The sequence below is a fragment of the Rhincodon typus genome, chromosome 25 (genome assembly GCF_021869965.1).
Source record: "Rhincodon typus isolate 14 chromosome 25, sRhiTyp1.1, whole genome shotgun sequence".
Classification (NCBI taxonomy): Eukaryota; Metazoa; Chordata; class Chondrichthyes; order Orectolobiformes; family Rhincodontidae; genus Rhincodon; species Rhincodon typus.
The window spans coordinates 16,450,573-16,462,315 of NC_063356.1; the positions used below are offsets into that span (position 1 = coordinate 16,450,573).

General features: G+C 39.6%; 1 protein-coding gene across 6 annotated transcripts in view; it reads right to left on the reverse strand.

Annotated features, from left to right (window-relative positions):
- Positions 1–11,743, reverse strand: part of LOC109927168 (TRAF3-interacting JNK-activating modulator) — a 46,042-nt gene that overhangs the window by 11,925 nt on the left and 22,374 nt on the right. For all 6 annotated transcript variants that reach the window (XM_048611881.1, XM_048611880.1, XM_048611883.1 and 3 more), the window contains 3 exons: positions 7,303–7,443; positions 6,629–6,766; positions 3,925–4,069 (listed from right to left, as the gene is read on the reverse strand). In XM_048611881.1, the coding sequence (XP_048467838.1) occupies positions 3,925–4,069; positions 6,629–6,766; positions 7,303–7,443 (424 nt within the window). The remainder of the gene's footprint in view (positions 1–3,924; positions 4,070–6,628; positions 6,767–7,302; positions 7,444–11,743) is intronic.

Sequence of the window (11,743 nt, forward strand, 5' to 3'; positions counted from 1 at the left end):
ATAATCCCCACAAAGATGGACCAAGTTGTCAGGTTTTACAACTGAGACTACTGGTGTGGCCTATTCAGTAAATTGTGAGCATGATGTTCCAATTCAGTCTCTGGCTCGTTAAGCATTGGTTTTTTTTATTATTCATTCATGGGAAGAGGGCATCACTGGCTATGCAGCATTTATTGCCCATTCCTTATTGCCCAGAGGGCAGTTCAGAGTCAACCACATTGCTGTGGGTCTGGAGTCAAATGTAGGCCAGACCAGGTAAGGAAGGCAGCTTCCTTCCCTAAAGGACATTGGTGAACCAGGTGGGTTTTTCGACAAGCGACAATGGATTCATGGTCATCAATAGATTGTTAATTCCAGATATTTTATTGAATTTCAATTCCACCATCTGCCATGGCGGGATTCAAACCCAGGTCCCCAGAACGTTATCTGGGTCTCTGGATTAACAGTCCAGCAATAATACCACTAGGCCATTGCCTCCCCTATGCTTTGAAGTATTTAGCTGCTTCTGGGTATACATAAATCTTTTGGCACCTTTTAGTTTCCTGGCACCCTCTTGGAACACTTCAGAATACTTGCCAAAAATTTCATATAGATCATCAGTATCTATTTTAAATCCAGGCAGATCTTCTGTAGCCAGTCCCTTCTCAAAAGGTTGGGATCTGACCTTTGCACGACCATTAAGGGGAAATCGGATTATCTGTTGTCCATGGATAATTGGAATTACAGTGGTCCCGCAAATAAACAAGGCCTCCCTAGTGCATGGAGAAAATCTAGCCTTGATGTGTCACAGACTTAAAGGAAAGATGATCCATTGGAGTTTCCTAAAGGTTTGCTCCCCAACAATATACATGGCAGTACCTACGTCTACCTTCATATCTAGGGGTGGCCATTTACCTGAAGTTTTATGTGAATTGGTACCACTTCCGCATCCTGGGACTGATTTATTTGCAAAGTCCTGTTGTGAGGTGGCTTCACCCTTTGGCTTGGGCGGGTACATGTTTCACTTGTTTTTATAGCCTTGTCTGGGGCAAACTCTATGGCCACACATGCAGCAAATGGACATTCTTCCCACTTTCTGTATTGTGCAGAAACTTCCCATCCAGTTCTGGAATTTTGTGGCCTCCGACTCCAATCACCCACACTTGGCAACCAACGGGAACCAAGAATGTTGTTCGCTGGGGATTTGCTCTGCAGTATGGAGGTAACCCAAGGTGGAGGATGGGACCATCTACAGAACCCTGAAGCTTCTAAGCCCCTTTTTCACATTTTCATGGGAAAGGGCTAGTTCTATGGCTTTCTTGAGGTTCAGTTCTGGTTCAGTCAGTCACTTCCTTTCGGTTGCAATATTATTAATTCCGCAAACTAAGGGATCCTGTGATGTTTCCCAAAGTGCCAACCCATGCTCACAGTGTTCTGCTAATTTATGCTGTTCCATCAAGAATTCAATAAATGGTTCCCCAGGAAATCTATTTACAGTGCTAAACCTGTGCCGCTACAATATAACACATGATTCAGGCTCACAGTAGTCTAGTACCATGTCTATCAGTTCACCAAAAGATTCTGACTCCAGGGCTGCCAGGTAAGTTAAATTCATTATGATGTTGAAAGTTGGGGCCCCACAAGTGGTCAGGAGGATTATGTCTGTGATCCTCTTGTATCCAGTTTGCCTGAAAGAAAGTATCTCATTCTTTCTTACTGGGTTCATTGAAAGACCAGACTGTCTGAAACTTTTCTTCACCCTCGTCACCAACGCAATAACTCAAAGTCTGACTGGAAAGGAACATCATTTATTGTTTAACACCAAAATAGAGCTTCTACTCATGGCATACAAAGGCTAGTTTCTGCCCAGGACAGACAGTTTTGCAGACCCATCCTTGAGTCTGCTTTATAAAGGGGTCCAGGGTCCAGTGATGAGTTCCTGCTGGGTAGGCCATTGCCTGTTACCAACAGAACTCATGTTCAATGAGCTGCACAGGTAGATTCATGAGTGATTCCCCATTGGCCTTGTAGGGGTGATCACAGTTAGATAACATAAAACCAGAGGAAATACATTGCATGACCGTACCATCTGACAATATGATTTAACCTTGAGTTTCAGGAGATCATCCTTGAATGATGCTGTGGCCACAGATTTAACCTATACACAGTTCTCTCAAATGCTCATTTTTGCTTTTTTCCAGATAGCAGCACTTCCTTGTTTGCAACTGGTCGATGATATGAACTTTGTTGACATCCATACAACATGCAATTGGTATCTGTATTTTTACTAGAGCAATATTCAGCCCCAGTTCTGGCCTTTGACACGAATGCTGCAGCAGAACCTTTAACTCTCTGACATCAACGAGACGTGTGGGGAAGGGTCTGCGTCATTTTAAGTGCTACTTTCTCACTGTTGTAGATTTTTTTGCCATTAGGTTTTCACCTCCGCCTGTGCCTACTATGTACTCAATTTAGGAAGCAAGTCATAAATCACAGAATTCATTGCAGCTCACCTGCTAACCACTGGCAGAGAAAAGCCAGGCTGTAATTGAGAAGAAGAAAGGTATTTCTTAGGGCTAAAGGAGTCTAAGGATATGGGGCAAAAGTGGGAACCGGGTACCGAGTAGGATAATTAGTCATAATCATATTGAACGACGGAGTAGGCTTGAGTGACCAACAGGCCTACTCCTGCTCTAATTCTCTTTGTTCCCATGAGTCAGCACAAACCCATTTCTCCATCCAGATAAGAATAGCTTCTTGGAGAAAGTTCCTGAGAAAGATCAATTTCACAAAAATTTCACACTGGCACAAAACATCAGCCCTGCAAAACCATGTGGATTACATTTCAGCACAAGTGTTGGGATGTGCCCACAGGAGTTTCTGACTACAGGGAACGTTCTCTGATTTCCACATCAGCATCTACACCACTAATATCTTGAATTGCTGCTCTCAGAGGGCTGGATGACCTGAAGAAGGGTCCCAACCTGAAACGTCAACTTTCCTGCTCCTCTGATGCGGCCTAGCATGATGCGTTCCTCCAGCTCGACACTTTGTTATCTCTGGCTCTAGCATATCTGCAGTTCTAGCTATCTCTAACAAAAAAAAAAGGAACTGTTTGGTTTCAGTTTTGCATCAACCCTCAGCCAGCCACTTGCATCTTCCAGCAGACCACAATTAGACTGAAATTAACAATGATTTTTTTTTAATGCATCAAATTCAGGAAGTTCATTGTGCAGATTTATTTTTAATTTCTAAATTTTCTTAAAAGTTATTTTGAATGACAAAGGTCTGAGCTGCATTAACCTTTAGCCTGAGACTGAAGCATGTCTCTGAGTCTTCTATTCAATCAGTAATGCCTACGTTAGTGGTTAGAATCTGTTGGCTTGCTATGTAGACCTATGGGCACAATTTTCCAGACACAGTGGTAGTCTGCCTGGAAGCGGGAAGTGAACTAATTAGGTGGGTTGTTGGTGGACCCACCACTTTCTTGCCCTTGTCTGAATTGAGCTTTGTCTTCTTACCCCACTGCCAATTGTGGCTCTTAGGTGGTCAATTAATTTTACTACCAATATTCAAATTCTTTCTTTCCTCCAAGGATGGACTTTGATAGAGACAGTCCTTAGATATTCTAGTATCCTGAAACTAGATAAAGAATCATTTATTTGCTCTAAATTCAAGGACCTTAAATTATGTTAGTTAAATAAGTTAATATATCACAATGAATCAGACTAACGAGATTATCATTACTTTCTCACAAATATTTTCAACGTTATAGAACAAATGTACCTATTAAAGTCAATGATTTCAATTTGATTATAGGCTACCTTATCAGTTATAAACACCCTGTTGCATTAATGCTGACTATTTGATAGTAAACCACATAAAATGATATACTGTTAAACAGACACCATTTCCCTTCCCTCCTTGCCCAGATAAAAACAATACCTTTGCTTCTTAGAAGCTGTTCTTGCTGGAGTTCATTTTCTTCTCTTAATGCATCAATTTTATCCAGGAGTTTCTGTGTCTCATTTTCTATATCTTGGAATTTTGTTTGTAAATTTCTGAGCAACACGCTGTCTTTTTCTGCTCTCTGAAAGAAAAAGAGGATGAAAAGACAGACAGAAAAAACACAAGAGTAACAGAAGAAGAAGAGCAATAAGCCATACCATGAGGAAAGGTAGGGCAACATTTTTTTCTTATGAGATAATTTGTGAATAAAGTATTAAGTATGTCCTTCAGTGACTTCAATTTGCAGTTACTCTTCTTTTGCTATGGCAGCTTTTTGCATTTTAACACAAGATAATAAGAGCTAATCTGTTCTAAAACCCAATAAAACCCTCAACAAACCATTGTACATATTACATTGTCTACAACTGTCCAATATTTGGGACACATTATCAACATCCTGGTTGTGACCATTGAACAGAAATTGAATTGGACCAGCGATATAAATACATGGTTACAAAAGCAGGTCAGAGACTAGGAATGCTGCAGTGAGTAATTCGCCTCCTAACCCCCTTAAAGCCTATCCATCATTTACAAGTCAGGAGAATGATATTCCCACGTGCCTGGATGACTGCAGTTCTATTAACACTCAAGAAGCTTGACATTGTCCAGGATAAAGCAGCCTGCCTAATTGGCACCACATCCACAAACATTCACTCCCTCCACCCCTGATGCTCAGCAGTAGTATTGTGTGCCATCTGCAGGTTACACTGCAGGAACTCACCAGAAGTTCCTTAGATAGCATCTTGCAGATGCATGCCACTACCATCTGGAAGGACAACAGCAGCAGATGTATGGGAAAACTACCACCTTCAAATTCCCTCTTGGCCAGTCACTGCTTTGAAAATGTAACGCTGTTCCTTCTGTGATTGAATCAAATCCTGGAATTCCCTCCCTAATGGCATTGCTGTACCTACAGCAAATGAACTGCAGTGGTTCACGAACACAGTTCAGCAAGACCTTATCAAGGGTAACTAGGAATGGGCAATAAATGCTGACCAGCCAGTCACACCCAGATCCCAAGAACGAATATTTTAAAAAACTGTATTTAGTCAGTACGCTGGATACTCCCCTTGATCAACTATGAAATACTGACTTTAAAACCAAATAATAGATTAGATACTTACTCTGTAAGCTCTCGGTTCATGAAATACTACCTCATAAGTAACCAAAGTATGGATTACTAACACTGTCTGTATTTAAACAATGATATAAATTACTCCTTAGCCAGCTAACATTTGGGATACTTTTCTGCGACATGCCAATTTTTAAGTAATTCCTTCTGAAACCAGCCTACAGATATTGACAATGTCTTCAGGGACATCAATGACTTTGCTTGTTCAATTCTCTGTTCCTTCAGTTGAGAAGAGGAACTGGTAATGAAACAAGACTTTAGCATAAATTTGATTTTCCACTCCATTGTTCACTTAGCTTGCTAGTATAATACTGAACTATTCAGCAAGGAAAATACCAAGTTAAATTATTGCACATTCATGAACAAAAGCAGTGAAAATATTCCCAGATTTGGGAGCATGTGTTACATTCAAACCTGAAACAAGATGATAATTAATATATTTCTTTTATTTAATGAGGCACCAACCATCGTTAGTCAGTCTGCAGTAGCAGAGTTCATGCAGATCCTGAGGAGTTTTAGTGAATGGCTAGAACTGAATGTCTGCTTTTTTTAAAATAGAATTGCTACAGTGTGGAAACAGGCCATTCAGCCCAACACTGACTCTTCAAAGAACATTTCACATTACCCTGCCCCCCTGCCCTCACCATTCCTTTCATATGGCTAATCCACCTCACCTGCACATCTCCAGCCACTATGGGGAATTTAACATGGCCAATCCACCTAACCTGCACATTAGACTGTGGGAGGAAACTGGAGTACCTGGAGGAAACCCACTCAGACACAAGGAGAACATGCAAACTCCACACAGTTACCCAAAGCTGGAATTGAACCCATGTTGCTGGTGCTGTGAGGCAGCAGTGTTAACCATGAGCCATCATGCCACCCCTAATCATATGAGTCACAGACCTCTCAGTATCTGGTGAGAGCAAGGGGAATTATACTGCAAGCTGAGATTTTCTTATCAACTCATTATTAGATCTAGTGTGCTTCAAAGATTAGCACTGTACTGATTCGACAGTGAGGCAGTTTTGCCAGTAAAGGAGTAATTGTGTTAACACTAGCCTCCCTCTACCTCACTATGAATCATATACTTTTGCTGGAAGTTACTACCAATGAGTATCAATGTCTCCTGAGAGACAAACCTGCCGTGGATATGTGGCAACAGGTTGTAGAAAGCAGCCACTTTGTCAATTACAGTCAGTTCTGCAATAATGCTTGTTTCTTCAATGCGAATTGGCTTTAACGCGATTGAAGAAGTTAGACCACCATACGCAGAATGTATTGGCTACAACGCGATTCTGGCTTCATTAGTTTAATGCGATTTTCTTACAACGCAAGATCGCAAAAGAACGTAACTATCGTGTTAGATCCGAACCAATTGTATTGGAATACTAGTGGTATAACTTTTAATTTTTGATCTGTTGGAAAATGTAAGCTAACACTTTCAGCTTACTTAATCAATTTACTTTTAAAATTAATGAGTTATTATGCACGATGACGCTAAATTACCTGCAGTTTAGTCTGCACTATGTGCAATTGGTCTGTGGTTTCTGAGTGCCTGGTCGTCAGTTCAGCGCAATCTGCCAGTGCTTTATTGTAGGACTCCTTCCAATGAGAGCACTCCATCTCTGCTACACTCAGTGATCTCTGAAAACAAGAAAGCAATATTCATACATCTTCACAAATCAATTATTTTGGAAAAGGTATGATTTGCTAGATATGGTTAAATTCTGCCTCTCTTCACTGAAGGTTGACCTTATTTCTCGCTTCCGGCACTTTGCTGAATTGAAGATGTAGAAAGTGTAACCAAACACATTGATTTGTATAAATGTAAATTTTCATGTTTTTAATAAGAATGTTACTTTAATTAAAAAATTGAAATTAAAGAACAAAAAAGTCATTGAACTAAACATGCACATGAACTAACTTATTTACCATACATTAACAGGATATCATTTGAAAAATAAACTAGTTCAAATCAAAATTCCAATCTTAGCTTGTTTGAAGCTGTTTTAGAAATGTAAGTTTTTGGTGCTTCTCACTCTTAAAAATCAATTTGTCTCCTTGGATTGTGATTTGCTTCAATCTGTTCATTCTTAGTTCTGACTTCAGTCATTTCCACAGCCTTAGCAGCTGGAACTGAGTTCTTGGTCACCTCCAGTTTTTAACTTTCTGTCTCTTACCTGGACATTGGCCAGTGTTTGTTCAGCAGCTGTTTTCTCTTTGATTGCTTTCTGGAGTGATTCCTTAGCAACGAGCTCATACTTGAGTTTTTGCTGCTGCATTTCGGCCATGGTTTCCTTCATACTGTCTCGCGAGTGATTCTACAGTAAACAACAGATGCTGCTATTTCCCAGCTATTCACACAATGCAATCTGAAGGTCAATATTAACGACCAGGTAACTTCAGTAGTTTATTGTTAGAAATGTTAATCTAATCAGTTATTTATCATTCTATGCACTTAAGTATTCAGTTCCCTTTGATCACAAAGGAAGGAGAGATAGCTGTATGGATTGGAGAGCTATTCATTTATTTCCCTGCAGCTTTGGAACTTAATTGTTTAACAACATTTAACACAACATTTTGTTTTGTGGAATTGCAATGGACTACAATGCCCCAGAGTGAAATTTCATTAAGATTTCCTGCACCAAATGGTAGGATATAATAAAGAGTGAATAAAAAATGATTTATAAATCTTTGGGGGAAATTTAAATTGAAGCAGATTTCAGATGAACAAAGAGAAAGGCAAGTTTAAAATTAGTTGAAAAGTGGAAATTTCAGTCCAGGAGCATTTTAACTTTCTGGCACATTTAAATACATCTTGAAATGGGTGGGAAGATGGTGCAAAGTGATAATAGCTGGGAAAAACTGGGTGGCCCTTGACCACCTGCCAGCTCTCCAGATGGAGGCAGGGTGAGGGTTGGATCTCACAATAAACGAAGGTGGGAAAAGACCAGGAGCACTGCAACTTTCTTTATGGGGCCTGGAAGTTATGTTTGTCCATCCCTAGCCTCTTGGAGCCTTGGCTTTCACCTACCTGGAGGACCTTTTAGCAAATCCCACCAGATGAATTCTTGCTTCAACCCAAAGGGTGGCAACAATGCTTTCTGCACTCACACCCAAGTTAAAATGCTATTTATCCCCTATTGATATCATAGAATCCTGACTGTTATTCATCCACAACTCTGAGTGAGTCCAGTAGAGTTTACACTAACTTTCATTAAAACTAACAACATTTAAATTGGAACCAAGGCACAAATGGAGTGGGAAATGGAGCTCTATTTTAACTGCTTGCTGGCATGATTTATGGTGTGTGATTTTAAAAAAATAAATATCATTTATTTGAAAGTTTGGATTGTGAACTAGTAGCATGTGGGTTTTGGTGTGTGTGGATGAAAGAATTCAATAATTAACTCATCAGCCTTTCTGGAGTCATTGTTTAAAAGAAAACAATATGAGAAAAATAACTCCTGGAGTGTTATTGGGAATTTGTTAGCACTTGGAGAGCTTTGAACAACATTAGATTACTTTCAGTTGGAAGGATCCTTTTTTTTTGCTTAGGAGAAACAGCTAAAGAAGTTATATGTGTAAAATAGTTTCTCCTGAAGAAACAGTTTGGAATTATTAGAAATAGGTTACTTCAATGTAAGGAGTTTAATTGAAAAGTTCCAGATCAGAGGTGCTTGGTTAGAACCCTGAAAAGGTTATTGAAAGTTGAGAAAGTCTAAACTCGGTTGTGTGAATACTAAAGGAAGAGGATAGCACATTATCAAGACTTGGAATTAAAAGAAACAGTTAAGTTAAACTCTATAGTTGCAATAGAGAAATGAATTCTCTCTGGTGATTAAGTACCATTGGGAGCAGTTGGGATAGGTAGAATATTGTATTTTGCTGTATGTTTTGAAATCTTTCAAATTGTGTCATTTGTAAATAATTTTGTTTATTTTATTTTGTCATATTTTGCATAACAAACTTCTGTTCTATTATTAAAACTAAATCTGCAGAATTGCATGTTTGTGTTTCAGTGAAAGACTGTTTTGTAAAATAAACAAAAAAAAACAAATTTGATCTATTAAGCCAGATTTAAGTCTGTTTTGTGACTCATCCAGCTGGGATCATAACACTGGCTCTGTTCCCACTAAGCAGGGAGCAGGAAAGCTCCCACAATAGTGTTGGAGCAAATCCATGAGTGGATCATTGAGGACTTCAGTTCTGAAACTTTTGTTCTTAATTTTGCTGAGCTCAACCAATGAACTTGCAAACAAATAAAAACAAAGAAAATGAAGTGCTAGCATATCCATCTGGCCTCTTCAATATGGAATCACTTCTGCAGAGCAAGGCTCCTATTTGTTTTATTCACTATACATCCCTTCCATATTACCACTCGCTGACACATAAAAGACCAAGAAAACAGATGAAGCAGAGATCAATTTAGACAGGAATTGTACCTCTTCATATTTAGCTTTAGATTACATTCCTTTACACATTTCATTTTCTAAAATCACATGACATCAGGTTATAGTCCGACAAGTTTATTTGAAATTACAAGCTTTTGGAACACAGCCCCTTCGTCAGGTGCAATGAGAGGAGAGCACACAGACACAGAGTTTACCGGCAGAGAGATGAAGGGCAGAGAGATCCAAGGATCATACAACTGGTGTGAGTGGAGTGAACAAACCTAAACTGGCTGACTGACTGCCTCCTGTTGAATCTTTAATCATTCATACATTCCTGCATTCTAGAAATTGCAGAAGCAGGATATGGAGAATGCTGTTAGAAAGGAGACACAAGTTTCGATTGAGTAAGATGCAAATTCCAGAATCTGTTTCAAGTCACTGCCCCAAGATAATTAAAGGTTTCATCAGTGACTGCCTAACTTTCCAAACTTCAAACAGGCAGAGCAATAGGAATATATACAAAAGGTGACATCTCAGGTCAGACACTGAATTGTAGGTGTGAGGCTTTGTTCAGAATCTGTCTCAGAGTTTTAACCAGGAATCAGGCTGGTTTTATTGTGAAATCAGGAATTTATAAAATGCCACACTGACTGACTGTGATTACAAATTGTGTGTTTCTTGAACAAAATAGAATGTATCTGCAAATAGACAATCACCTTGGATGAAATGATTCGCCCCATAGGTTTATATGGGTGTGTGTGCTCGAGAGAGTGTGTGTGTGAGTATGAGAAAGTGTAATGTATGAGAGCATGTGTATGTGAGAGAGTCTGTATGTGAGTGTATGTTTGTGTGTGAGAGAGTGAGTGTGTGTGACTGTGTTTGTGTGAGAGTGTGTGTGTGTGTGTGACAGTGTGTGTGAGTGTATGTGTTTGTGTGTGTGTGTGTGTGAGTGTGTGTGAGTTTGTGTGTGACAGAGTGAGTGTGTGTGTTGGTGTGAGAGAGAGTGTGTGAGTGTGTAAGTAAGTGTGTTTGAGCAAGAGACAGTATGAGTGTGTGTGTGTGTTTGTGCGAGAGAGTGTGTTTCTGTGTGTGTGTGTGTTTGTGTGAGAGGGATTGTGAGAATGTGAGAGTGTGTGTGTTTGAGTGCATGTCTGTGCGAGTGTGTGTGCGAGTGTATCTGTGTTTGTGAAAGAGAGAGTCTGTGTGTATGTGTGCGTGTGTGTGAGTGCGTGTGAAAGTGTGTGTGTGTCTGTGAATGTACAAAAGTGTGTGTGTGCTCAAAAATGTTTGTGTGTCTGTGTGTGAGAGTGTGTGAGTGTGTGTGTGTGTGTTTGTGCGGGACAGAGAGCGTGTGTTTGAGTATGTGTGTGTGAGTGTTTGTGTGTGTGTGTGAGAGAGAGAGAGAGTGTGTCTATGTGTGCGGAAGTTAAATGAGAGGGCTGTCAGAAAATGAAATGATGCGGAGGTGCCAGTGTTGGACTGGGGTGGAGAAAGTCAAAAATCACACAACATCAGATTATAGTCCACCAGGTTTATTTGAAAACACAAGCTATCGGAGCACAACCCCTTTGTCAAGTGCAATGAGAGGAGAGCATACAGACCCAGAGTTTATAGGCAGAGAGATGATGGGCAGAGAGATCAAAGGATCATATAACTGATGTGAGTGAACAAGCTAAAATGGTGGACTGACTGCACTCCACTTTTTTTGACTTTGTCCACCCCAGTCCAACACCAGCACCTCCAGATCATTCCATTTCTGACAGCCCCCTCATTTAACTTCTGCTTCATTCTTCTAGTTTATCATTTACTCCCAAATTCATGCTCTGATTCTCAATCACTGTAAATAATACTTCACAATTTAGGCTCTGAAGCCAATTCATGATTTTGAAAATCCTCATTGGATCTCCCAACTTTTAGTATTTCAGTGAAAATATAGCCCTGGTGTTTTACACCTTTAGTAGCTGTTTCCCTGTGTCATTGCAGTGAATTTTCACTGCACTCTTTAAATAACTCAATTATCTTTTATTTTGGATTACCAATACCAATTTTGACCTAATTAATATCTCATACATATCTAACATTACTCCAACATTTTTCCTTCTAAACATATATAAAAGACATTTTTAACTCAAAGATTTATAGGAACCAGCTCAGTTAATAATGTATTTCTTTAAATATACTTTTCTTTCTGTTACCTGTGTCCAGGTGTGTAACTGATTTTCAAGTG